This window comes from Peromyscus maniculatus, chromosome 10 (assembly GCF_049852395.1).
Source record: "Peromyscus maniculatus bairdii isolate BWxNUB_F1_BW_parent chromosome 10, HU_Pman_BW_mat_3.1, whole genome shotgun sequence".
Taxonomy (NCBI): Eukaryota; Metazoa; Chordata; class Mammalia; order Rodentia; family Cricetidae; genus Peromyscus; species Peromyscus maniculatus.
Window position 1 is genome coordinate 26,017,823 of NC_134861.1, and position 22,094 is coordinate 26,039,916.

The following is a 22,094-nucleotide window of genomic DNA, read 5'->3' on the forward strand; positions in this document are numbered from 1 at the left end:
AGAGACCCTATCTCAAAAAACAAACAGAGAATATCTCAGAATTTTTCAGTATGTCTATCTTTATTGAAAATGACTCTACCCTTTTGGCCTTCATTTCTCTCTCTCGTTTCATCTTGTTGAGTTATCAGAAAGATAATGAGAATTAATGTTGAGCTGTTTGATGTTTGTAGTTCCTTCCCCTTGTGGAATCACAGTTGTTCCTGTCACTAGTAGATTAACTGGGAGAATGGATCTCACCTTGTTGTATCTGGGCATTGCTCTCTATGACAATGTTAGTTCCTTTAGTGTAACCAACTTAATTAGTGGTTGTTTAAATTTTATTTTGTAATTAACACAGGCTTGTGTGCGGCCCTCTGGGAAGGCAGTCATTTTCACATCAGCCTTCCTGCCCCAGCCCCCAAAAGCCCCTTTGCTCTTCAGACTTTCTCCCCTCCCCCAGATGTAGTCATGTCACTGAACCGTCAGGCCTCTAGTGCTCAGCCCGTTCTCACACCTCCTGCCTCTGCCCAAATGTTAACTCCATCGACACGTTTCTGTTTCATGATGGGCGTGCACTTCCAGGAAGGCCCTTCGCGGTGGAGCTGCTCAACCCTCATAGAGTGCGTTTCACTTCACAAGAAGTCAAGGAGCTCCAGCAGGTAAACACTTGTGTGCACGCATCTTGTTTGTGCAACCCCGTGACTGAGCTAGCGTTGATGATTGTCTTTCTTTCTCTGCTGCTACAGAAAATTAATAAGTCATCTGACAAAATCCAAGTACGTGACTTGCAGCTTGTCACCAGGTGAGGATGGGCATGCTGGAGAGATTCTAAACGGACGTTTTCGTAGATCATGTATTTGGTAAGGGGATTGCACACAGATTACATTAAGAAAAAAAATCCAACCCCAATTACGAAATGGGAAAAGGATTAAGTAGACATTTCTCCAGGAAGGATGTGTGAGTAGTCAACGAATGTGAAATGATGCACAGCATCTTACACTAGGGCTGTGCAGGTCACAGCTGCAGTGAGCTAAGGCTCACTCACACCCCCGAGGAAGGCTGTCATTGAAAAAATAAAATAACAGAGGGCATAGAGAAACTGTCATGCACATTGCTAATGGGGTTGAAAGTGGGGTCACTCAGAATGGCACGTTGACAGTCTGTCAAAAATTCAAACGTAAGGTGACCATATGACCTAGCAGTTCCCCTTCTAGGTATCACATCAGTGACAGAAGTGAAAACATACGTCACCCAAAGATCACCAGGGATGTTCGTAGTAGTGTTTTCACAAAGCAGAGAAGAGGCCAGTGGTAGCACGGGCCTGTAATTTCTAACTGGGAGGCCAAGGCAGTAAGGTTGGGATTCAGGGATTTCCTTGGCCAAGTAGTGAATTTCAGGCCAGCCTGGATTGCATAAAACAATTATGTTTTTTTTTTTTTTGTTTTGTTTTTTAAAAAAAAGTAGATACCGCTTATCTATCTATAGAAAACACAATGTGAAATTGTTGTCTCTTCCTTGGAAGATGTGTTCTTCTTGCTGTGGGCACCCAAGACTGCAGATAATGCTGAATTATCTGACAGTTCATAATTGATGAAAAGGTTTGACTAAAAAAAACGAGAACCAGTCAGGGCCAGAGAGAGCACTGACTGTTCTTGCAGAGGACCTGGGTTCAGTTCCCAGCACACATGGTGACTCACAACCTGTACCTCTCACTCTGGGGGATCTGATTCCCTTTCCTGGACTCCAAGGACACCAGGCACTCATGTGACATACATACATACATGCAAACACTCACATATACACATAAAATAAAAAATCTTTTTTAAAAAGCCATGAAAAAATAATTGCTAATAATAAAACATGGCAATTGTAGCAATATACTATAAGGTAAGCATCAATTGCCTGTTTTTAAGTTTTTGTAATACTTTTAGTAGGAGGTTGACAGCAGGCTAGGTGAATTCATGGGCAAGGGGGACCTACTATGTACCCCTCCAGTGTAATATGGTTTGTTTGTTTGCTTTGTTTTTCCTTAAAATAAAGAGGTATGGAGTACTGATTCATACTGCACCATAGATGCCCTTGACCTTGACAGCACTGTGAAGGACAGAAGCCAGTCAGTCACCACTCTGATCATACCTCGTAGGTTGAAAGTCAAGTAGTGCTAGGTCATCCTGGGCTTGGGAAAGGAATCGGAAGAAAGAGCTGCTGGGTGTGAGGGCCCTTCTGGGGGCAGTGGGAGTGCCGTAAGCCAGACTATGCTAGATGCAGAGCTCCAGAAACAGTCGAGTTCATAGAATGTACAGTTTATACCTCAGCCAAGCTGTTGTAAGGGAGCAGAGATTTGGGACAAGGTTTGTGTGTATTTTATGTGCTGGGACAAACTTTCCTCTGTTATTGGTGTTTAGAGAGGCAATCGGGTATATGAAGGAAGGTGAGGAGGGTAAGACCAAGACCTACAGTGCCTTGATTTGGACGAATCAAGTCATACAGAAGAAAGACATTGGATTCCTAAATGACTTAAAGGTACTTTACCTGCAGTTTTTGATTTGTTTTCTTTTTCTTCTGCATATTAAAAAGCCGTTGTCTTCTAGTTTATTACCAGCAAGCCGCAGTGCCTAGGCTTTGGGGTCTGTGACCTACATTCAAATCCTGGTTTTCCAGTTCACTGGCAGAGTGATCGGATGCTTGTCTAACTCTTGGGAGAAGCAGTGTTTCGATGGTGGCAGTGGTGGCGCACACCTTTAATCCCAGCACCTGGGAGGCAGAGGAGGTAGATCTCTGAGTTCAAGGCCAGCCTGGTCTACAGAGTGAGTTCTGGAATAGCCAGGGCTACACAGAGAAACCCTGTCTCGAAAATCAAAAAAGGGAAAAAAAAAAAAAAAAAAAAAAAAAAGGCAAAAAGAAGAATCTGTGTTGGTGACTCTGAAGACAGACACAGGTTAAAAACCCTGGGTCTACATTTCGTAGTTGTAAGACTCTGGACAAATCCTTAGCCTCTATGCTTCATCTGTGAAATTATGTTTGAAAAACTAAATTAGTTCAGTTGTACAAAGCATTTCAAATGGTACCAGCCACATAGAAAATATTGAGGAGTGCTATTATATTTGGTTATCTATAAAAATTAAATATAAAATAAAATGTATTTAATAGAATTGATACTAAAATCACATATATGAGTGAATGAAGTGTAACAGTTATATGAAGCACATGTCTTCTGTGAGAAGGTCACTGTCGAGGGCCTGATTGTCCTGTTGAGCATTCCTTGTCTCTCCTGTAAAGACAGTCCCAGTGGGTAAGAGCTCGCCCTGCAAGAATGAGGACCTGAGTAGTTGAAAGTTTTCTCTGGTCCACCTGGCCCCACAGTCCCTTATAAAATAATCACTCAGAGGCTTGATATTATTTACAAACTGTGTGGCCTATGGCAGGCCTCTTGCTAGCTAGCTCTTATATCTTAAATTAACCCATTTCTATTCTTTTGTCTTTCGCCATGTATTCCATGGCTTTACCAGTCTGCTGGCATGTTGCTCCTTGGGCAGCAGGCTGGCGTCTCTCCAGACTCTGCCTTTCTCTATCCTGTCTCTCTCCTTGGATTTCCTATGACCTTGCCATAGGCCAAAACAGCTTATTTATTAACCATTGGGAACAACATATATTCACAGCATACATATATATATATATGTATATATATACATATATATGTGTGTGTATATATATATATGCATTTTACTATCTGTGTGGCATTTACTTTTCTTTTTAGTGCTTTTTTTTCTTTTTAATATATATATTAGATGTCTCTGTCTGCACTTATGCCTTCATGCCAGAAGAGGGCATCAGATCCTATTACAGATGGTTGTGAACCACCATGTGGTTGCTGGGAATTGATCTCATGACCTCTAGAAGAACAGCCAGTGTTCTTAACTACCGAGCCATCTCTCCAGCCCGGTTTTAGCTTTGATATAGTAAAAATATATATAACGAACAGTTATCAAGTAAGAATTACAATTACAGTATCTAGTCTATTTGTATTTGGCAAAATTAAAAAAAAATTTATCAACTTCTATATTTGTGAGTCTAAAGTTTCATATCTAATTTATCTTTTACCGTAACCAAGGAAAATTATAACTATCTAGTCTTCAACTACATCAAAGACACCAGAAGGATATAATATTACCTAAGTAAACAGGAAGTGCTTTGTAAGCAACTTCTAAAATTTTAGAAATGACAGAGACAGCTGGCTGCCTGGACAGTCATCCAAAGTTTCTCTGCAACATTGGGGCATCCATCTTCAGCCTATAGGTCTAGAGTTTCTCAGTTGCTTCTCCCTGTGTCCTGTAAAGTGTCTGGCAGCCTCCTCTGTAAAGCAGGAATCTGAAGGACCATCATGCCTTGTTTTGGCAAAATTTAGTGGTCACTTTTCCATGGGTCCTGCATGTCCAGTTGATAGAACATTTTGTCAAGCAGTCCTGGCAAGAACAGTTTCTTGCGCAAATGGCTACTTTTGCCATAAGGAAAGCAAACTCCATAAGGATGCCCATCATCCTCTTTGAAGTAAATTGGTGCTACCAGGAGCACATGTCTCACTGTCCAGAAAGTCTGTTTTTTAAAACATTTTTAATGCCATATTCTGTAGGTTTTTGAGGCGTTTGAAAATTACCTACCTAATTGAAATATATTTGTGTATGCCTAGAAAACTTAATTAACATAACTATAAGTTTGATTATCCTAGATTACTTTAATCTGTATTTCTTAATTATACATTACAATTTTAAATGAGTTGCATAAACATAATACCTTAAACAAATATATATAGTATAACAAAATTAATTTTAAATTTGTATAAATAAACTAAAATCCATAGCAATGTAAAACATTTTAAACAAGTTGTTGCTCTTTAAAAGTAGATTCAATAATCTACCCTTTTATCCTATCTATATCATATCCCCTGTTTTTAATTTTAGAAAGAGATTGACTATGACCAATAACAATTTGTAACCAACCCATGAACAAAGACAAATATCCATAATCCACTTTTTGGGAATGTGGGTGTAGTTTTCTAGGCTACCTCCTGCTGATGGGGGGTTGCTGGTAGTCTTATGGGGGACACAAAGAAAATTTTAGGATTATGGTCAAGTCCTGACTGGAGTAGTCTGTGAGGCTGTGTTCTCTGAGACAGTTGCCTTGACGCTGTTCTGGATGTTGGATCATCTGGAGGCCTCTCGGGGTCTTCCATGATGGAACCCTATTAATCTGGAAGGAATCCACAGGTTCTTATCTTCTATGGAAACAAAAGCAGAACCTCTTTTCCAAAGCAATATATGCTTAGACATGAATTCTGAAGTCAAGATACCTTTAAAATATTTATATTGGTTTAACTCAGCAGCCTTTACAATCACATGTCTCTCTCCAGTAAAAAATCCCAAAGACAATATAATCCAGACTCTCTGTGCAATTTCCATCTTTACATGGCCATTTTTTATATTACTTTTACTGTTTTATTAAAGACTTTTATTTTTTAAAATTATATAAATAATTTATATAACTGTCTATCCTCCTTTTCCTCTCTCTTCCAAGCCTACTTATATTTTTACATATAATGTAAGCCATTTAGAGGTTTATTCCATCTGAATCTCTCTTCTGTGTATCTGTAATCCTTTTCTCATCATTGCAAACTGCAGCATGGCTAAGATTGAAGCAGCAGCCCTGGCTGCTGACTCCACCCACTGCAGCTTCTCCACATGGCAGAGATACCCAGGAGGGTCACTCTTACCCTGCCCACTCTGGGGTCCATGCTGCCTCCAGGTAGCCTATAGCTGACCCATAAACCCTTTGTCTGTATGAGTAAAAGCTAAATCTGCCATGCAGCATGCTTCACAGCTTGGAGACACCTGTGTACTGATGTAGGAATCAGCCATGCTGTGCTCAAGCCGGAATGCTGTGGCGTCTCTGTTCCATGGTGTCCCTGTATCTCGGCCTGAATGAGACATGAAGTAGGAAGCTGTTTTTGGCTCCAGTTTAGAATCTCTTATTAAGTTTTCTCAGGTTTTAAGTGGAAACTCCAGCCAACATGTTGGACAGCCAAACGTAGTGGAAAATTTTCTCCAGCCCCACCCGGCCCTGAGGTCCTGCAGCTGCTTATAAAATCACTCAGAGGCTTGATATTATTTACAAACTGTGTGGTCTATGGCAGGCTCTTGCTAGCTAGCTCTTATATCTTAAATTAACCCATTTCTATTCATCTGTGTTTCGCCATGAGTTCTGTGGCTTTACCAGTCTGCTGGCATGTTGTTCCTTGGGCAGCAGGTGGCATATCTCCAGACTCTGCCTTTCTCTCTCCTGTCTCTCTTCTTGGATTTCCCACCTGCCTCTAAGCTGCCTTGCCTAGGCCAAAGCAGCTTATTTATTAACTAATGGGAACAGCATATATTCACAGTGTACAGAAAGACATCCCCCAGCGTGAGTCTGGGTTTCAGCTCCATGTTAAAACCAGATGTGGCCACGTGTGCCTTACCCCCGAGCTGTGGGGGCAGACACAAGAGACTCTAGTGACGGTGAAGGACACTGTGGCCTTCTGTCCTGTGCAGACACCAGAGAGAGAGCATTCAAGGCTTGAGTGAGCACAACTGAGCGCACAGCGTATATCTGTATAACGGAGTCTCACTACCCAGATCTTTAAAATTATGTGGTGGAGCTGAGTGTGGTGGCTTAGAAGATCCAGGCAAGAGGACCACAAGTGTGAGGTCAGCCTGGGAAGTACAGCAAGACCCTACCTCAAAGAACTGATTCTTTAAAGTGATGCTTGTTAACATAGGGAAAATGTTATCCTAAGTTTCCCTAAGAAGAAAGCTGCAAGAATAACTAGAGGGTAATGCCTTCTGATTTCAGCACATCCAAATGTGCTGTGTGTACACACATGTGTGGTTATGTAGAAAACAATATGGCAAAAATGTTCATAATAAGATTTATACTTAGTCATGAAAAGTATAGTACTGAATAGATTGAAAAATGGATAAAGGATATGAATAGATGGTTGAAAAGGAACAACTCCATGATCAGGAATCGTTTGGAATGCTGTTCCACCTCCAGGACAAAGTAATAGATGCCATTACTCCATTCCTTAAGTCGGGAAGGCAGACAGAAGCTCTTCAGACTTGGAAGGCAATGGCAGTCCTGTAAGAAGAACCAACCGTGCTGATGACCTCACCTCTGTTGACAGGCTCTCTGCGGAGCGTGACTCCTGCCGAAGGCCGTGCGTGAAAGGAGCTTTTCTGACTTTGTTCAAAGTGGCAAAATCAGCAGTGTCAAACTGGAAAGAAAAATGACATTAGCTGGATGTAGTGGCACAGCACATGAAGGTGTGAGTTCAGGACCAGCCTGGGCTGTGAGTGAGACTAAGCAAGCCAACAGAGCAGCTTTGGGTGAGCTAGTGGTGGAGTGAATGAGCATCCTGCAGCTATTAAAAATAAAGCCAAAAGCAGGGCATGGTTTTACTTAATGTGGCTTAGTGTGTGTCTGTGCTTATCAGAAAACGTTGGGGAAAGACTACAGTGTCAGAGTCTGACTCAGGAGACAAGCACAGCGAGAGATGTGAATGCGGCAGGGAGGGCACGCACCGTCTGTCCACCCAGAGACGCCTGTCACCTCCACAGCCTTTGTGCTTTGCTCTTGCCTAGGGCCTTCAGGACAGGAGTTTGGGTTTTGTTGTGGTTTGATTGAGACAGGTTACTGTGTAGCCCACACTGCCCTCAAACTCACTGTGTAGTCGAGGATGCTGCTGCCCCTCTGATCTTCCTGCATCCGCCTGAGTGCTGGGTTACAGGTATGTGTCACCACGCCTGTTTTTGTGCTGTGCTAGGGATTGAACCCAGGGATGTGCAAGCAGTGTACCAAGTGAGCCACATCTCCAGCCCCAGAGAAGTAGATACAGTACAGACATACCTTTAAGAATGCAGACAGATTTATGGAGTCTGTAAGATCATATATCCCTTCATAGATGTATAAATCAGCTGGATATAATGGTACATGTCTGTAAGCCCTCACTGAGTAAGCAAAGGCAGACAGATCTCTGAGTTCAAGGCCAGCCTGGTCTACATAGTGAGATCCTGTCTAAAAAACCAAACCAAAAACCCACCAAAAATGTAAATGTATGAATCATTTAGAATGCTATTAAAAAGGAAATTCATTTAAAAAAAAAAAGGTTTGGGAGCTGGCATTGAGGCTCAGTGAAAAATAAGTCCATTAAAAATAGATTCAAGGGCTGGGGATGTAGCTCAGTGACAGGGTGCTTGCCTAGGGCATGGCCCTCGGTCTGATTCCCAGCACTGCAAAAACAAGACAAAACAGCCCAGTTTGGGGGTTACCGTGGCTCTAACTCAAAAGTAACATAGAAAGGTGGCTGTGTAGGGACATTGGAAGTGGTAAGAGACCACTCCCGGGCACACTGCTGGGCCGGGTTGGTTTCTAGTGACATTGTTATAGTTTACAAAATTCCCATTGGCTGAAAGATAGAAGCTGAGTTATTTCTCTCACCACCTCAGGTTCACTGCTTGCCGCCTCTAAAGGGCAGCCTACTTCAGAGGAAAAACTGTGCTTGTGTGCTTCTGAAAATTCAGCAGTGTGGGACAACACAGTACAGAGCTCAGAGTGGGTGTAATGGTTTCCTTTTGTGGTCTAAACAGCAGACCAAAAGGACACATGGGCATGTGTACTGATGAGTCCTGAGTTACAGCTCTGGTGATTGGCTCCTAGTCAGTCCTGGGAGTCAATAACAGAAGCCAGAGAGTTCTCACTGGATAGTTGCTTGTATTTGTTTGTTCATTTCTCTCTGTGTCTCTGTCTCTCTTTCTCTCTCGATGACAAGGTCTTACCATGAAGCTCTGGCTGTCCTGGAACTCTCTATGTAGACCAGGCTGGCCTCAAACTCACAGAGATCCCCCTACCTCTGCCTCCAGAGTGCTGGGATTAAAGGCGTGTGCCACCGTGCCAGGCCATACCTGCGAATTTAAAGACTGTGTGTTTCTGCTCTCTGAGTCTCTATATACATCATTATAACTCTTCATCACAGTTCATTCTTGAAAACGTTGGTCTTTTTAGCCAGAGAAAAGTCAATCCCCATGGAGACAGCTCACTCCTAAGAATTATAGACTCATAAAAAGCACAGGGGAGAGGCTGTCGACTGCCTTTAGGATCAGCCGTGCCCTTCAGTGCGGCCGGCCTCAGTCAGAACTTGCTCTTCTTCCTTGGTGTCTGGAAAGGAATGCAGGCTGAAGCCTTTCCCTCCTTAGTGGAGACTGCTCACTCATCATGCAAATTCGGAGGCGCTGTTCCAGCAAGAAACTGCAGAGAAGTCAGAGTTCTTAAGAACCAACTTGTCTGGTTTGCCTAAAATCTATTTTTAAAAGGTTGAAGTAGTTGACCTTTTATAGTATTAATTCCTATTTCTTAATTTATATCACCTAGCATATGGGGAAATCTCTAATTTGATGTAATTATAAGAAAAAGCAGCATGTATCACTGAAAAAATCTGAATTGTTAAGATACAGGTGAATATTATTTTTGTAAAGCTGGGATAAGAAATACTGGAAGCCCGAAGTCCTCACTTTTATGTCAGTCACTTTGTGGCATTAGAAAACAAAGGTAATAATGTTGTCCTCTAACAAAGACCTATGCCAGAATCCTGACTGATATGTTAGGTGTCAGGGCAGAAGAGTCGGTGGGATCATTCCCTTCCCGGCCCCCGTCTTATGATAGGGATGGTAGTATTCAGAAAATGAGAAGTCCCGTTGAGATAGAGCCTAAGGAGCTGCAGCTGGTTCTGTGTTAGCGTGTCCCATCCTGCTCTGACAGTGATGGGAACTAATGTGGTGAGCTATGGGTGGCTTGTGATTGCATCATATCCTCCTCTAGGACTTAAAGATTGACCAGAAAACACCTCTCCGGGTCCTTCACCGAAGGCCTTTGGCCGTGAGAACTCGGGCCATCCACTCTATGGAGACACGCTACCTGGACGAGCATCATTTTCGTCTGTATTTGAAGACCCAAGCTGGAACGTATCCTTCACCTCTGCATTGCAGAGACCTAGCCAGGATGGGATCAGGTAGCTCCTGCTGCCCTCGACAACAGGTTCCATTGATCTGGGAGATACTTACTTCTGTTAGAGATGTGTTCTCCTGTACCCCAGGGCTCTTGTACTCCAGGCTGGCCTTGAACTCCTGATCTTCCTGCCTCTACCTCCCAAGTGCTGGGATTACAGGCCAGTGCTACCTCGGGTGATCTGGGATGTTTTGGAAAGGATTTGAGTGTATTCATTTAACATTTTGGAGGGAATCAGTACTTTCTTCTGAAGTCTGTTTTCCATTTGTGTTTCGGAACTGTTTTAAACCATGAAGTGTCCATCAGTTAGTTCAGTGCCAGCTTTCAAATGTGCAGTTCTGCTCTAGTGTCTTACCGGTGCTTATCATACAGTATACTCAAAAAGTGCTTTTAATTGATTCATTTGCTGTTCTTACACATTTTACGAGTCACATATTCATAACTCTATTTGGTCCTCTGAGTATTTCAAGTGTTTGCCCAACTCATGAAACACGGGTGATAGAAACAGCGGTATTTTAGGTATTTCACTATCTTTAAAGTCTGAGATTAGCGCTCACCATGTTGTCCCGAGGCTCAAGATGAACACTGAGCAGTCCTCGGTGTGTGCCTCCCGGATGACAGGAATGCCGACACATGCTGTGTCCGGTGCTTTGTGACAGAGTGACCGTAACTTACACACACACAGGCCTGTGTGAAAACCCCAACCCAGACACCGGGACATGTCACCACCGTAAGCAGTCAGGGTTTGGACACAGCATTTTGACTGTGTTTTAAATAGAAAGACTGTAACTCAGGGTTTTAAATACCTGCATGCCAATGCTAATAATTGTTTATAACCTATTTTGACTTGTGGCTTTGGGATCAGAACTGAGTTTCTAATGGAAACGTCAGAGAGCTCCAGCAGTCTTAGGCCTAGTTTAATATTGGCTTTCTTTTAAGACTGCGTCTCACTGTGAATCCCAGGCTGTCCCTGATCTCCAGATTCTGCCTCTGCCTTCCAAGTGCTGGGGTTGCAGGCATGTCTCACCATGCTTGGTTTTCTTATTGCCCTTCCCAACCAACGTGTGTGTGTGTGTGTGTGTGTGTGTGTGTGTGTGTGTGTGTGTGTGTTCCAGTGGCATGAAATGATAAATATTTTATTTGGCATGCAGGTAGTGCATGGTTCTGTGTATAGCAACGTACCCTCCCCCGTGGGAAGAGTCGAGGGCTGGTCACCAGATGGTCTCATCATCATATTGCTGTAATGAGGGGCCTCTCCTTCTCTTAAACATCTTTTCCCGCCTTTACACCACCCGAGAGTGCCCTGGATTGACCTCGCTGAACTGGGGTATCTACTCTAAATACCTTTTCCGTTCTGCACTTTGAATCAGGGATGGTTTGTGCAGATTCTGACGGGCAGCTTGTTTCTTCTTTATTGTTTAGAGCACATTTGGCTATTGTGGATGGAATTCAAAGAAATGACAAATGTTAAAATTTATTTTGACTTTGGTGTTGGGGATTGAACTCAGGGCTCATACATACTAAGTACATATCTTACCACTGAGCCTCATGGCCTTCCTGAGATTATAAAAACAAAATAAAACTAACCCCATCTTTAATTTACATGCCAAGAAGGAATTCTTTGTCTTTTGGAAAAACTCACACCCTTTGGAAACAGCTACATATATGTACTTAATATGTCAGCCAAGAACTGGTGACTGTGCACAGCACGTGGTTCTCGTAGAGGTCCATGCCCTTTGTGTTCTCAGTTCCTGTGTGCTGGCCCAGGTTTGCACAGCCCAGCACCCCGACTCAGCCAGGCTGACTGCCCCCAGTCTCATCCCTCCAGCATGAGTCAGGTCCAGACCTCCCCACTGTCTGGCCTCCTGTTTGGCCGGCTTCCTTCTTTACTACTGGCTTTCTCTGAAGAAAATCAGAGAAAAAGAATGGCAATTGAAGAGAACCTGTGAATTCAGGGGGGGAAAGCTACTAAATAACAGTATGTCCTCTGTTTGATTCAGAACATGTAGTGGAGGAGGAGGAGAGAAAACTTGTAATGTTGCTTCCTAGTGTTGAGGATGCATTCATTTGCCCATGCAGATGCCGTTAACTACTTACACTGATCCCGTTTACTCATGCAGTGTTCTTGTTCTTGTTTCTTAGTGAACAATGGGGAAGATGTGTATTTTGCAGATAATGTCAGGGCTACAGCAGAGTGCTGTGGAATGCTAATCTTATTAAGAACAAATTCCAGATTTAACCATTGCCTTCAAAATGTAAAGACCTAGAAAGAGAACACAAAGTTGCTAAACCCAACTCAAAAATAATTTAGCCAGGTGTGGTAGTTCACACTGGACTCCTGTCACGCAGGATTGCTTCTATTCAGGACAGGCTGGACTACACAGTGGTTCCAAGGTCAGGTTGGGGGGTGCATGGCGGAGCACTCGGGAGCACACACAGAGAAGGAAGCAAAAAGCGGACAACATCAACCAAGCAAAACCACCTTAATTCTTTGGCTCACAACTGCCTGAGGCTGCGGCCTCAGGGTAGAGGTCCTGCTCCCTTTTTGACCTCCAACGTCACCCGAACATGGTGTACAGTCACCCGAACATGGTGTACACTCACGAGACACACATGCATGCGTAAATAATAAGTATTACGTTTATTTTTAAAGAAGACTAAATTAATAACTTAATTCTCCCTTCCATCTTAATGCTAAGGTGTTACAAGGAGCCCCATTGTTGAGGTCACTTTCTGTGTGGTCTTGTGGAACTTACTGTTTGGTAGATACCAATTGCCATTATTAAAAAATGGGACCATATATCAAAATAGAAATGGAGACATGAAAGGGGGGGGTTAAAAAGAAAAGCATTGGGTTGGGCATGGTGGCACACACCTTTAACCCTAGCACTCAGGAGGCAGAAGCAGGTGGATTTCTGAGTTGGAGGCCAGCCTGGTCTACAGAGTGAGTTCTAGGCTAGGTCTACACAGTGAGATGCTATCCCAAAAAAAAAAAAAAGGCATTGGACTATATAGTTAATTTAATGTATACCCGAACCTTGGCATTTTGAGATGAGCTAATAACCCAAAGCTGGGGTGGGAGATGCGGCAGGTTTCCAGTCTCAGCACTTGGAAGGTGGAAGCAGGAGGATCCAGGTCAAGTTCATGTAGTCTGGGGTACCCTGTCTGAAACAAAGCAAAGCCGTGGCCCCTGGTGAGTTTGATGTAAACAGAGGTTCTGGTTACTGTGCTGGCATCCAGGCCGCTGGCATTCAGCTTATTTTCTGAGATACACATCTCAAGTCCGAGTTTAGAAATGGCATCTCTTTTGTAACATTTTAAAATTCTATTCATTTTTCCCTTCCACTTGCCAAAGTAGTTGGTACTGCATGATCTTTTCCTTAAACAGACCTAGCTACATTAAAGAATTTGTACACGGAGACTTTGGGAGAACCAAGCCGAATATTGGCTCTCTGATGAACGTGACTGCAGACATTCTTGAGCTAGATGTGGAGGTAAAGTATTTTATGGGGGAGTGCACATCTGCAAATCAAATTCAGCTAAATTAGATCTTTTGACACTAAACCAAATAGCACTGCCTGTCTCCATGGGTTTTTTTTTTTTTTTATATGAGGGTCTTTTTTTTTCTTAGATTTATTTTCTTTTATGTATATGAGTATTTTGTCTGCATGTATGTCTGCACCACATGTGTGCCTAGTGCTCCTGGAGTTGAGAAGAGGGTGTTGGGTACCCTGGAATCAGAGTTGCAGATGGCTGTGAGCCACCAGGTGAGTGCTGGGACGGAGCCCAGGTCCTCCGGGATGCAGCCGGTGCTCTTAGACGCTGAGACGCTGAGCCGTCTCTCCAGCCCTCTGCAGGTATTTGAAGATAGTAAAACCTCACAGAAGCTTTGTGGTACAGGAAAGAGTTATCTGTGTAATTATTTTAAACAAACAACAACCAGGATCCATTGTGATGCTTGTGGATTATATAATTTACTAATTGGTATTAGGTACTGTCATTTACTAATTTACCCTTGGCATTAGATTAAACCTTTAAAGAAAACAAGAAAATAAAGTTTAACTGCCTTATGCATCCTTCTGATTGCTAAGGTTGTGTTTTATAAAGAATGTTAGAACTGGGCATGAGGGCCTACACTTTTAATCCCAGCACTAGAGAAGCAGGGAGGGGGTGGTGGGTCTGAGCTCAAGGCCAGCCTGGTTTACATGGGTATTTCCAGGACAGCCAGGGCAATATAGAGATACTCTTTCTCGAAGAGGGGAGTTGGGTGGTGGTGAACTTCCCGGCTGGGCTGAGCTCATCTCAGTAATGGCTGTTGCTGCCAAGGCCCCACTAAATTCAGTCAGTCCCTGGGACCCACATGATAGAAGCAGAGGACCACTCATCTCCTTGTGTGCTGTGGCATGGGCACGTGTGTGCAAGCATGAGTATGCACACACACATACAAAATAAGTAAATGTTCAAGGGGGTATCTAAGACCACTTGCTCAAGAGCATCTATTCAGAATAGGTATCAGATCAGATAAAGTAAACTGGATTTCTCAAGCCAGGCATAGTGGTTCATCTGTAACCCAGCACTCAGGAGGCAGAGGCAAGAGCATGGGAGCCTGACTCAGAACAAACACAGCAAAGCAGGGCATTGTCTCCCAGGGAAGGTAAGAGCTGTCAGTCCAGACAGGGTTAACCTCTAAAGACAGAACGGCTCTGCTGGGCTGTGATGTCACCAATCAGTGCTCCTCAAAGAAAACCTGATTAGAAGTTGAATTCCTGCCTGACTCCACTGAAAGTCCTAGGAGAGGCTAGCGTTCTGCAGAGGTACGAGAGGAAGTGGACGTGTGCCCCTGTGAAGACAGCCGTGGCAGTCGTGCGGTCATTAGATGGTACACGCTCTTGCGGGGCAGCCAGGACCCACTGTCCAGACGGCAGGGGCCTCATGAAGCTGCTGTAAGGAGACAACTTAGTGTCACAGGAGTCCCGACCACATTCGCTTTTTTAAAAAATTGGTTATCCAATGCCAAATGGTCTGGAAATACACATACAAGTAACATTACACAGACTGGGCAGGTTGTATTTAGGAACATATATGTGTGTGTGTGTGTGTGTGTGTGTGTGTGTGTGTGTGTGTGTGTGTGTGTGTACGTGTACGTGTACATTTATGTGTGTATATAGCAACAATTTATGACAAAAGAGACCATGAATTTGAAAGAGAGCAAGGAAGGATAGAGGGTAGGGTTTGGAGGGAGAAAATGATGTGATTATATTATAATCTCAAATAAATAATTGAAGACATTTTCTTCTAGGATGCTAGGCAAAACTCTACACTGAGCCATGCTCCAATCCATGTTAATAGACAGCTTAGAGTCAGCCCCGGGTCAGTTTCTCAGCCTGGTCAAGTAGGACCTTGTAGAGCTACTGACCCACAGTGCTATGCCTCCCCTTCCCTGTCCTCTGCACACACAGTTGATTCTTTGTGTCTCGTTTTTAGTTTGAGGAACTACTCGTGAACTGACATGATGATTTGGTCCATGGCTGTATCTAAAACCCTAGCACAGCACGTCTTGGGAGTCATAAAAGCTGCAGTGTGTACTTGTGCAGTGGTCAAGTTTGGGTTTTCTGCTGCTTAGGGAATCTGAAGTGTGAAGTGATCATGGGCTAATGGATGCATTAGTTGTAGTAAGGCACTTAAAGCTTTTGGTTTGGTTTGGTTTTGGGGTTGTTTTATGATATTGTGCATGCTCAGGGGACCCCGGCTGACCAGGGTATCCCACATGTGACAGAAAACATGCTGGGCAGATGTAGCAGCGGGCAGTGGCACGTCATTCATAACCCAGGCGCTGCATCCGCGTGGAAATGAGTTTATTGTAATAGAGAGATAAGAGAAAGATAGGGGAAGAGGAAGAGACAGAAGAGAGAGGAAGGGGGGGGTCAAGGGTGCACACCTCATAGGAATGGAGAGAAAGAGAGTGGAAGGGGGGGGGCTCCTTAAATCACACTTTTACATCAGGACGCAGGGTGGCCCAAAGGGGTGGGTTTCCAAGGGGCAGGTCAGAATATTAAATGTCCTCCACTTTAATTATAAAAAAGGTGAGTTATCCATAGCAAGTCGGGGAACAAGGGGCGCTGAATTCCTGGGACTGCTTCAGGCTGTCCAAGTGGGGAGGGGGAAACCAGGAGTCACACACACACACACACACACACACACACACACACACACACACATACACACACACACACACATACACATACACACATACACACACACATACACACACATACACACACACATACACACACACACACACACACACACGCGCGCGCGCGCAGTCACTCACGGCAAGAGATGTCAGGCATCTATCTGTTCCTTGAGGAGCTGAGGAGGCAGGTTGCAGCAGTGGTGTTCCAGGAGCTTGGGGGAAATGGCATGCCAAATCAGGAGTACAGAAGCCATGGCATCTGCTGTCTCTCTGGAGGTCAGGCGGGAACAGCGAATCTGCAAAATATGCTTGAAAAATAGGTGGGGTCAGAAATGTCTCTGCGGGTTGTTAGTTTTCATCAGACCAGATTTCTTGATGCAATGGTAGAACTTTTCCTAGGAATCTGTGGGTATCTGTAAGACAGCTGGAATGGAGTTACATCATAGCAAAAGGGTTAAAAATATTAAAAACCTTTAGTAATCAATGCTATATCAGTTTATCAAAACTTCATTTATCAGTATTAAAACTTTGAACCTCTGGAGTTATACCTGAAACCTGTACCATGAAGTCTGTGAATGAGGCATACCTGTCTGTAATTTCAACAGGAAACTTACTGATCAACTATTAAGGTGCTTGTAATCTCAGGATTGGGGCTGTTAAACTGGAACCCTAGTCATCAAACATCGTCAGATCTGAGAAGGATAAATTTAAGAAGTGAGACAGCTTTCCAGCTACCCAGGCAGCAGTCCCAAGTCTCTCCGTAGTTGTTGTGGGACAGAAGCCCCAAAGGTAGCACTTGTTCAGCTGATAGGGCCAGAAGATCTGACAGATTTTTTTCTGTGCAGTAGAAATTCGGGGAGGGTAGGAAACATAAACGGTTTGTTTGGTATTAAATTTAGAAATTGTAGAAAGTGGAATTAGTACAGCCCTTCCTGGTTTTCTGGTTCCCTGAATTATCTAGGAAAGACTCACAGAATGGTTTCCAGAATGTTCCATAGATGAGTGTGCCCGGACCCTCCTGTTCCTGTCACTAAGAAAGACCTGTCCCTGTGGGTCAGTAGCAACTTGTGTCCTTGCTGGGACCAGGCAGGACCCTTGCCCCTGGTGCAACCCTGCCCAGGCTCTGTGTTGACTGCCAACCACTTTTGATTCAAGAAGCTTCCTCCCTGGGAGCTGCTATTTTTCCTAAATTCAAATTGTTAAATAAAATATTTTGGGCTCTCAAGTAAAAAAAAAAAAAAAAAAAAAATTCGGGGAGGTCATCCTGCCTGTCTTTGCACAGAGCACAGTCAATCCCTGTTGCTCCTCTTATTCACGGTCTGGACAGGAGCTCAGCTTTCCACTACGTGGCCAGCCTTGCCATGAACTTCCAGTTGGAAGTTTTTTTGTGGCCATCTATCTTCTTGGAGGAGATATAAGATGCTGCCAGGAGCTGACATGTCTCTCTGTCATAAAAAGCTTTTATATTAAATGTCATACTCTCATATCTCTACAGGTGTTTGAGAACTGGGGGAACAAAATCTGTTAGATGTGGATGTACAGGTTTCCCAGTTTGTTACAGCTTAATGAAGTTAGCAAGGACAGAGAGGCTCACATTCTTGAACAGACCTTGAGTAAGGAGAGACATTTTTTAAAAAAATTTATTTATTTATTATGTATATGGTGTTCTGTCTGCATGTGTGCCTGCAGGCCAGAAGAGGGCACCAGATCTCATTACAGATGGTTGTGTGCCACCATGTGGTTGCTGGGAATTGGGCTCAGGACCTCTGGAAGAGCAGTCAGTGCTCTTAAACGCTGAGCCAACTCTCCAGCCCAAGAGAGACATTTTTAAAGCCATTGGCAGTGATATCTAAATCTATTACCATTTTTAAGGCCCAGATGCTGTAGTTCTGATCTTTGAGTACAGCCAGATTATAATCCTGAATGATATATATAGAAATAATCATCTCTCAAGATTATTTAATACTTTTTTTGTTCTGCATAAAGAAGGTCAAGTGTCTTATCTTATTGCAGTATTGGGTCCAGTTTCTTGGTATATCAATGAGCATTAGGTAGCCACGTCAGTTCCCTATGCCAAGGGTTCACTTTTGACTTAGCCCTCCAGCCTGTCCTGAGAGCAGGGAACATAAGACGATGCATTCTTCTCCATAACTGCTTCAAGCTGCAACGGGATGCAGGTGTTCAGGACCCTGGCTAGTCAAAGGTAAGGAGGGAACCTAGGCAATGTGGAATTTATCAGAAGTATGTGGTCATCTGACCTAGCTGTAGAGACAGGAAATGATTATGTTTTTGGCTGGACTGGTTCACCATCAGCCTTCAGCAGGTCCATGTCTCACAGATTGAAGTCAGTAGCCAATGCCTGGATGTGTCAGTCAGCCAGATGGAAGGCCACTGAAACAGATTAGACTAGAGATGGAAGTTAAAATTTTATGAATTTATTTGGAAGCTCTTGGCCCATGGTCTTAGTGACTGGGAAAGGGAGACCAAGAGGGAGAGAAATTCCATCCCCAGGAACAGACATGTGAGGAAACTCATTTGTCTGGAGCTTGTTTGACCTCTGTGAAGTGGGTCCCATGGCTTCTTTTGATCCTGTGAAGTTCATATGAATTTTTATTTTATAAAAGGACATGAAAGTTTTAGATGAATTTGTATCATCAATCAGTACTAAAATCCAAATCATAGAAGAGCAGGTAATGAGTATCTAGGCTCATACCTTTGAGTCCTAACAAAATTAAAGATTGGGTTAAAAAAGTATGTACAGTTTTTATTTAGAGAGAGCCAGGTACAGATTGGGCAGAGATGTCTTTGGCCTGATGAGAAGTTTAAGTTTATATTTAGAAGACAACCAAGGCAAATTTAAAATCCTGAGCTTGTGACCCAAACTGCCCTATTAATGTTAAAATCTGAAATTTCAGAATCTTAAAATAATGATAATGCCTGCATGTGGTTCCACTGATGCCCCTGAGGGGGGCGCATACGTCTGGGCCCTGCCCACATGAGCAGCTGCAGAGGAATGAATGCCAGGCCGCGACCGGACCTCTGCTCTGCCCAGACGGCTGGAGGGCCGGGATCCCTGCTCATGCTTGAGCCACTGACCGGAAGTGACTTTTTGTTGCCCTTAGTAAAGATGGCAGTGAGGTCATATGACCTGTCCCCCTTTGACCTTAGCAAAGATGGCATCTGCCTGACCACATGACGGCCCTTATCAAATGATGACTGACCACGTGGTCATGTGTTTGTTTCTTTGTTTCTCAAGACAAACTGAACAGATAAGGTGAAGCATTTAAAAGTTAGTCAGAAACAAGTTTATGTGGCCATTTTCCCAAGCCCTGGCAGTGGGGGGTGGGGGGGGCAAGAAGGAAGGACCTGGGATAGAAGAGGGTAGGCTGGCCTTGAACTCACAGAAATCCATCTTCCTCTGCCTGAGTGCTGGGATTAAATGTGTGCACCACCACCACCCGGCACTTGAGCCAAATTTTAAAAGAAACAAAAATTCTGAAATGAGAAGATACTTGACGTTTTTTAGTTCTAGTGATTTTCTGTATTCATTTCTTCACATTTAGTCACAGACTGCTTGAGCCATGTGCCATGTAATACTGGTCCCACTAGCTAATATCACCTGGTGACATCACACCTTAGTGTAAGAAAGTACACTCAGATGTTTGCCCGATGAAGTCACCCAATGACACATTTCTCAGAATGTGTCCCCACCGTTAAGTGATACGTAACTATATTTTGTTAAATATCAGATGGTAGAATGAAAATGTTCAGAGCAACAGTTGTTGAGTCTTGTGAGGAAAAGGGTGACTACCCAAATCTGAATTTGTTTATACTTTGCTCACAACTGACATCATGGTTTTTCAGTTTCTCCTCCTAGGAGCAGGAGATGCAGGAGTAATGTGTCTCCATTAGTTCAGAGATGGGCCTTCAGTGTTGCCGCTCTCGTCCAGTGTCATTTCTCTTGCATTCCAGTAAAACTGTCCCCAGCAATGCTTGCCAGAATGTCTGTTTTAATGACTTGTGTTCTTTCTTTTAGTCTGTAGATGTTGACTGGCCACCTGCTTTGGATGACTAGCTCTCACATTTCACACAAAGGGTTTTCCTGACATGATGTGGACATACAGGCGGCGTATCCTGGAAAATGACTTACCCACCACAACGGTGTCTTTAAAACGACTTGGATCATGTTGATCTGTATCTGAAGTTCATTGTAACACCTCAGGATTTATATGTATGCATAGTTTGTGTTCTGTTGTTCTGAGTATGTCTCATGTTTTCTCATCCCGTTTCATGACCATGACACCAAACTAGGAATCGACCCCTTTTCCTTCTGTCACTTAGAGAAGTGTGCAGTGGGGACCCTGTTAAGAGGAGCTGTGACTTCTTCCAGCGGATTTCCTACAGGAGACACAGTACCTTTGCAGGGATTGCTAACGTTTTCAGATCATCTGAATAAACGCTACAACCAGACTCTTGTAGTCGAGTGTGCTGTGGTAGTCTAATGTGTCAAGTGCACATCTGATAGTATTATTTTCCCCAGGTCCCCTCAAGCTGTTATCAGTGGAAGTGCTTTCAAGTGTGATTTGTCAAAAGTCCTAATGACCTCAAGTTACTATTTTGACAATCTAAAGTTAGCAGTACTTGTCTCCTGTAGAAGGCAGTAACAATGCTGGAGGTGTAACTCTAGAGCCTTGGTTCTCAACCTGTGGGTCAAGACCCCCATAAGGAATGCATATCAAATATCCTGCAAATCAGATATTGACATTACGGTTCATAACAGTAGCAAATTACAGTGATGAAGTAGCAATGTAATAATGTTATGGTTGGGGTCCCCACAACTTGAGGCACTGTATTAAAGGGTCACAGCATTAGGGAGCTTGAGAACTGCTAGCCTAGACACTTTCCTACATCCTTTAAGTGAAACAAGTGCCTTCAATAACTTCTGTTTCTGGGTCACAAGTTCACAAATTTGAGGTTGCTAAACAAATACAAACACATTTTACAGTGTTTCAACTATTTTCTAACTTCAAACATTTTAATAAGGTATAGCTAACATTATATCATTTCATAAACAAGGAAACAAAGTTAAATGACGCCTAAGATATCAGTCACTCCTGTTAACCAGGTCTGGAACTGGAGTGTGTCTCCAGGCTCCTTTCTATAAACTCTGGTCGTGAGCACCTGTTGCTCCTGTGTGTGACGGTGCCCTCAAGGATGTCAATCAGATGCACAATGCCAGGAGATTGCCTTCTGGAATTTGGATAGCAAATAGCTCCCCAAGAAATGGCTAATGTATGTCTTATATGACTTTGTATAATTATTTGTAATAAATGGCATGATGAAGAAGAGAAATCTTAAACATATTGAACCAGAAGAAGATGAATTAATTATTAAAAATTCCAGAAGGAAAGCTCAATAAAATTTAGATTTAAGTGTAATTTTCATCGTCTGGCACAACTTCTTGACCCTTTATCTATCTATCTATCTATCTATCTATCTATCTATCTATCTATCTATCTATCTATCTATCTATCTCCCCCTCCCCTCCCTCTCCCTGTGTCTATCTTTCTTGTTTTTGATACATTGATTGAACAATGTTTGATTATTCATGTTTCTCTGCACACAATTCACAGATCCTTAAGATGTATTTTAGTCTGAGGGTCATGCCACAGCTGAGGCCATACAGATCTGAGTGGCCTGTGCTGCCACAAGGTGATGTTTGGGCCCAGAGCTGCAGCTGAGGGCCATGTCTGGGTCCGTAGCCCTACCTCAGGCAACCGGGGTCAGTGTTGATGTCCATGGCTCCTGATGCCATCAAAGACCATGCTGATGC

At 43.3% G+C, this 22,094-nt stretch overlaps 1 protein-coding gene across 4 annotated transcripts in view; it reads left to right on the forward strand.

Annotated features, from left to right (window-relative positions):
- The window catches only part of Pus10 (pseudouridine synthase 10), a 79,332-nt gene extending 57,633 nt beyond the window's left edge, over positions 1–21,699 (forward strand). For 3 of the 4 annotated variants that reach the window (XM_042285539.2, XM_006974789.4, XM_042285541.2), the window contains 6 exons: positions 562–638; positions 726–781; positions 2,385–2,502; positions 9,883–10,025; positions 13,463–13,562; positions 20,298–21,699. In XM_042285539.2, the coding sequence (XP_042141473.1) occupies positions 562–638; positions 726–781; positions 2,385–2,502; positions 9,883–10,025; positions 13,463–13,562; positions 20,298–20,336 (533 nt within the window). In that variant the 3' untranslated portion in view covers positions 20,337–21,699. Of the gene's footprint in view, positions 1–561; positions 639–725; positions 782–2,384; positions 2,503–9,882; positions 10,073–13,462; positions 13,563–20,297 lie in introns of all 4 variants that reach the window. The other variant, XM_042285540.2, reaches the window with a different exon arrangement.
- Positions 21,700–22,094: the final 395 nt, after the last annotated feature.